Source organism: Microtus ochrogaster, chromosome 1, assembly GCF_000317375.1.
Source record: "Microtus ochrogaster isolate Prairie Vole_2 chromosome 1, MicOch1.0, whole genome shotgun sequence".
Lineage (NCBI taxonomy): Eukaryota > Metazoa > Chordata > Mammalia > Rodentia > Cricetidae > Microtus > Microtus ochrogaster.
Window position 1 is genome coordinate 90,612,438 of NC_022009.1, and position 6,320 is coordinate 90,618,757.

Consider the following 6,320-nt stretch of genomic DNA (forward strand, 5'->3'; position numbering starts at 1 on the left):
TAGACGGGGGTGGGCTTACAGGATTGGGAACTGCAGATGGGGGCAGGGGTTACAGTTTTAAAGATGCCTTTTACATTTGCTTTATTTATTTATTTTGTGTGGGGTTCAGGGATTGGGCACATGGGAACCCTAGCACACAAGCAGAGATCAGAGAACCTCTGAGATGGGAGTTGGCTCTCTCCTTCTACCGTGTGGTTCCAGGTATTGAACTTGAGTCTTCCAACTCGATGACAAGCACTTTTACCGGCTGGGTCATCTCTGCTGGCCTCTAGGGGTTGCAGTTTGAATAGCATAAAAGAGGGAGGACCTTGGTGGGAAAGCGGTGTTCAATAATTGACGGTGGGGAGCTGGGTGTGGAGCTGTTGCCTTGAAGCATGAAGCCCTGGGCTGGACCTGCAGGACTGCGGAAGCTGGGCATGGTGGTGGTTGCTTGTCACCCCAGCACTGGAAAGGTGGAAGTGGGCAGGTCAGAAGTTCTAGGCTTCATGGAGAGTTCTAGAACAGCCTGAGACATGAGATCCTGCCTTTGAAATATGGTTTGGGAACCAGCCAGATACAGGAAGGTTTTAGACAAAGAGACTCCAGAGCAAAGGGTCTGGGTGAAACCCACCTTGGCGTTCTTGAAATGGCAGCCTTGAATGTGAAGGGGGAGACGTCAACTAAGAACAAGCTGGCTGGCAATGAGTCCAGGAAGCTACACTCTGGGGAGGGGGATAACAGAGCAGGGTTGGTAGTGAGTGGGTAAGAAGAGGGAGTTTGGGCAGAGCACACTGTACGGGAATAGAGTACAAAGTCTTTGCTCAAATTGCCTTCACCCTCACCAAGTGTCTTATGGTTAGACAGTTGCTCACGTGGTCTCTTTATGCCCATGAATGTACTCACAGCACAGGAAGGAGCAAGAAGGAGCTAGCTGGCCGAGACGCCTGCTTCAGACCAAGTAGTAAGAACATTAAAGTCAGAACTTGAACACAGGCTACTTCCCTACCCTTTGTGCCTCTGATTCCGTGCCCAACCCCAGCCTGCCCCGCTCTACCTCCTGTAGCCACTCAGTGGCATGTTAGAGACATGCATGCCATTTCTCTTGGCCTATGCCTAAAATATATGCTCAGCCTGCACCAAATGTATATAATCTTAGTCAAAACTATGCCCGGTGTGGTGACACGAGCTTGGCAGGGACGAACGGCTGCATAACAATCAGAGCCTCACTGTGTAGCCCAGGCTAGCCTCCAGCTCCCATCCCTCTTCAGTCTCCCAGGAGCTGGGGTCACAGATCTGTGCCACCAGGCCCCGTAAGAATTTCTTTAACATTTCACTGTATACATGACATACAAATACATATAAAACAATGCTAAGAAAAATTGCATGCTTAAAATTCAGTTCATAGAAATTCCTGCTCCCAACTCAGGAGTACGGTTTTCTGCAGGGTATATACTTCTTTGAATTACTGGAAAACTTTAACTGACATATTTTACTTCCCCTTTCTTCTCATCTCCCTTTACGTCAGTGTGTTAATGAAATACGTCCTACCAAAGCCCCGTTCCAGATGGGACAGGCGATCCAAACGCTCCATCCTGCATACTGAAGGTTGCAAGAGAAGACGGGGAAGAAGGCAAGCACGCCAGAGATGATGCTGAGGCTCCCTAAAGTAAGCAGGGTCCTGCCAGCAGCCTGGTAGGGGCCCTTCATCTTCCTCTGTGACTTGAGTCTTTGCTCTGAGATAATCTGTTACCAAAACACAAGGGCAAGCCATCCCTCCATAAACATAAGTTTCTTAGAGACCGTAACTGGGATGACTGCAAACACGGGCAACAAGTTCCCGCAGACAACAAACCCCTGCTTCTCCAAGGGTGAACAGAGGGCATGCCAGAGCCCTAGATGTGAGTTAGACAGGATAAACTCTAACACTGTCCTTTTTCAGAGAGAGTGGGGGTTGATTTCTCCTTTTGGAGTGGCTGCCTTGACTCCCTTCATCTGCTATGTCCTGGGGAGTGACCACTTCCTGGCTTAATCAGATTCAAAGGCTAGGGGACTGAGCTAATTGTTTCTGAGCTCAACCTGCCTGGTGGTTACAGTATAAAGCCAACATCCTCTTGCACAATAGAACCACATTCCCAGCAAGAGTTCCCACAAAGCAAGGCAAGAACCACACAGCCAATCACTTTTCCCTTTTCTTTATATTTAATTTAAACTGTTTAAGCAAACAAACCTTTCCTTCCCAAGTTTAATTTGATACAATTATTAATTATTATTACTTTAGGCAAGGTCTGGGAACTTGCTGTGGAGACAAGGCTGGCCCTGAATTTTCAGGGATTTTCCTGCCTCTGTCTTCCAATGGCTGACATTATAGGTATAACACTCAGCTATTTTCAATTTTTTTAAATTACATTTATTGGTGCTGGAGAGGTAGCTTACTGGTTAAGAGCACTGACTGCTCTTCCATAGGACCTGGGTTCAATTCCCGGTATCCATTTGGTGGCTCACAAGTGTCTATAACTCCAGTCTCGGGGTACCTGATACCCTTTTCTGGCATCCTTGGGCACCAGGCATACATGTGGTATACAAACATAAAATAGTCACACATATTACTCGTGTGTGTGTGCGCGCGCACATGTGTGCGTGAATGCACACGCGTGTGTTTTAAAGGGGGATGCTCATGCCATAGTATGACAACTTACAGAAGTCAGTTCTCTTCCTCCCCGATGTTGGGACTGGCTTTGAACTTAGGTCTTCAGGTTTGGAGTCAGTGCTGCCTCATCAGCCCAGAACTTGGGTTTGAAGTCAGGCAGAGCAGGGTCTGATTCTAGTTTCACCGTCTGCTGGGCTTGTATCCTGAGGAAGAACGAAGCTCTTCTGGGTCTGTTTCTTCATGAGAGAAGCAGGAGACACTAATGTTTAGCTCACCAGGTGGCTGGGTGAGAACAGCAGTTCAGCTCACTTGTGTAGATGCTTAGGGTGGAGCAAGCTCTGCACAGAGAACACCCTGAACTCACCTTTCTCCCAGGTTCTCGTGACAGTGGCTCAGATATCATTGATCTTCTTGTCCAACACCTTGGAAACACTAGGCTTGACTCTTGCTGATCCGATTGATGAGGATTTCCGAAAGGCCCTGCCATGTACTGGAGAGGGGCGCCTCTCGCCTGTTCTCCGCTTCTCCCCGCTTCTGTCTTCTGATCTACAACAGTCATTCCGCAAGCTGACCCAGATTTCAAAACAGCTGTATGCAGATATGCAGAATCTGGGAAACAGCTGTATGCAGATATGCAGAATCTGGGAAAGCCGCTCAGACTGTCTGGCACGGCCACTGTGCCCTGGTTCCTCTCAGTGTTGTGGGCTAGATTCTCAGACTGTTTTCTTTCTCCATATAAACTAGCGAAGTTCCTGAAGGGCAAAGAACTTGTGAGTCTTCATATGCATGGCTGCTCTGACAGCTTACGACTGTGTCTACGGAGCAGATCCACATTAGTAAATACTTGTTGAATAAATTTATGGAGGTGTTAGCCTGTCCAGTCTGCATTTGGGTCCCATGGAGCAGCACAAGGGTGAATGTACGTGAGTTCAAGTTCACCAGAGCTGATGCCGAGGCCAGCTTGCTCCCTCATGCCCGGGGAAAGGGTCTGGGGAAGAAAGGTTTGTCTTCATTCATATTTGGTTGAGCTGTTTTGACTATTTCCTCTACTTCCTATCTCGAGATTACAGCTCTGTGGTGTGCTTGCACGCCCCGGGTCAGCACACTCTCTGCTGCTTGCACGTTTGGAAAACAGACTGTTGAAATCCCCTTGTTAAACAGTACACAGTGCAAAGGCTGACAAACAAAGACAGAATGTTTCCTTTTAATGTGGGGAGATTTTAAGAGCCCATAACATTCCAGATTAACCCAAATGTTGTCCATATAACTTTATTAGTGGTCCAAAGGTGTTAGCACTAAATATGACCACGTAGAAAATGAAGTGGAGCTAGTGACATCTCCCTCCATGATTCCCAGAGAGGTTGGACTCGTGTTTACTTTGTTAAAGCAAGAGCATCTTTCAGCGGGCACAGAAGTGGGTGTGCAGTTGTTCCCAGCTTCCACTATCAACCATTCTGAACCTAGGCACCAGCAGCTGCCACCACCAGGGAAGCCCCTTCTCCTTCTTGGCACCAATTTCCTAGAGCAGGAATTCTGTAAATTCTTCTAGAAGGAGGCAGAGTCAAAGTCTTTGCACACCTTCCCTTCTCTTCAACCCAAAGAAACCCCAAGATCTTGGCTCAAGGGAGGATGGTGCAGGCTCCACCAACATTTCAATCCTACTTTTCCACTAAAGACAAAATGAAAAACAAACCAAAACAGTGTTGGACATTGCATGCCTATCCTAGCACTTGGGAGCCTGAGGCTGGAGGATCAGTACTTGGATCAGCTTGGATTATACAGCAAATCTCTATCTCAACCAAAACAAAATAAAAAAAAAAAAAAACACAAAAATGGACATTTGAATCCAACTCACCTCTGCACACTGCACACAGTCAAGCAAGGAATCCCAGACTCACAAAGGCTGGATGATAGCAGAGATGCTGAGGGCGACCCTGATTCCATCATCCCGGGTCTTTTTAAGTACCTTAGTTTAGTATTGAACATTCTTTCTAATAAGTACAAAAAAAAACCTAAAAAATAAACCACTGCTAACAGCAGTGTAGTAACTGACTCCAGCAGGGTTCATCCATGGATATTGGAGGAAGAGAAAGGCAGTGTAGTATGCCAGTTGTCATAGGAACGAGTGATCACACTATGACGATAACAGGACTAACCGACCTCACCACCTCCTAGTATGATGGGATGGCCTGCTCAGGGTCACCTGCGTAGCATTTGTGCAAGAGTATCTCAATGGAACCTGATTAAAAAAAAAGAAACAATTAAATAAATTCAGGTACTAAATGTCTGAACCCGTCAGCATTCTTGAATAGTTAAGTCTGCACCTGGGAGAGCTGGACTGGGAACACAGGAGTCACGGAAGTTGCAAGCTGCTTGTGTGCAGGTCACAAAATGTTTAAAAAGTGAGGGAAAGTGAAAGAAATAGAAAAGAGAGATAAAAATAAGCAAATCAAAGTTGCCAGGTGCCCGGAAAATTCTCATATTGGTTTTTTTTTAAAGATTGCCTTAAGGGAGAAAGTTTGAAAGCTTTGATTCATATATGTATGCATGTACACACTTAAGTAAGTGTGTGTGTATGTATTAGGTATGTATGTATCTCACTATGTAGTCCTGGCTGGTCTGGAACTTGGTGGATAGACCAGTAGTAGCCTGGATCTTGCCTCTGCCTCCCAAGTTCTAGGATTACCCCTATGTCCCACCACCCTGGCCTTAGTCTTTGTAATCAGGAAATGTACCATCACTTAACTACTTGTTTCGACATATTAAAAAAAAAAACAAAAAAACAAACACCAAATTTTCCTTGGTTCCCTTTGTGACCCGGGGCTGCAATGCTTTGCTGACCTTCTGTGGTGTGCGGTATCAGTCCCGCTCTGAGTTCTGCTTCCTGGGCTCTGGAAATTGAAGCTTTCATTCTTCTCCACTAGACCAGCGCATAGGAGTTCCTCTGTCTCTCCTCCCCCCCCCTCTCTCCTCCCTCCTGCCCCTCCCAGTTGTGTGTACACCTGAACATTTTAGCAAGCACACAGAACTGTATTCAACCTAAGCACACGAGAGGATATGGTGATGAAGCCGACACACCAAGGAGATGTCAGACATGAGATAATGACTTTACTCCCACATTTTAAAAAGAAGTGAACAAAGACACTTATTAAGATTTCTCCCTACCATTCTCTTAAATTAAACTAAAGAAGAGAGCTAAAATCAAAGCTTTGTTTCTATACACAAATATAAAAATCTATGGCAAGGTAGATGGCTCATTGAAAAAAAAATTGCTGCTCATACCTGACATCCTGAGTTATCCCCAGAATCCGAGTGAAGGTATAAGAAGAGAGCCAATTCCATGGAGCAGTCCTCTTACCTCTCCATGGGCACCATGACACGCACCACCCTGATAATGATACATACAATCTCAGTTAAAGTGTGTGTGTGTGCATGTGAGTGTGTGCGCATGAGTATGTGCATGTGTGTAGGTGCATTTACCTGTGTATGTGTGTATATGTGTGTATACATGTATATGTCTGTATGTTTGAGAGTGTGTGTAGGTATGTTTACCTGTGTATGTGTGTATACGTGTATATGTCTGTGTATGTATGAGAGTATGTGTAGGTGTGTTTGCCTGTGTGTGTGCATGTGTGTAGGTGTGTTTGCCTGTGTGTGTGCATGTGTGTGTAGGTGTGTTTGCCTGTGTGTGTGC

The 6,320-nt window shown here is 45.9% G+C and overlaps 1 protein-coding gene across 2 annotated transcripts in view; it reads right to left on the minus strand.

Annotated features, from left to right (window-relative positions):
• Positions 1-1,711, minus strand: part of Tmem212 (transmembrane protein 212) — a 32,643-nt gene extending 30,932 nt beyond the window's left edge. For both annotated transcript variants that reach the window (XM_005343905.2, XM_026782784.1), the window contains exon 1: positions 1,528-1,711. In XM_005343905.2, coding sequence (XP_005343962.1) covers positions 1,528-1,686 — 159 coding nt within the window. In that variant the 5' untranslated portion in view covers positions 1,687-1,711. The remainder of the gene's footprint in view (positions 1-1,527) is intronic.
• Between the last annotated feature and the right edge of the window lie 4,609 nt (positions 1,712-6,320).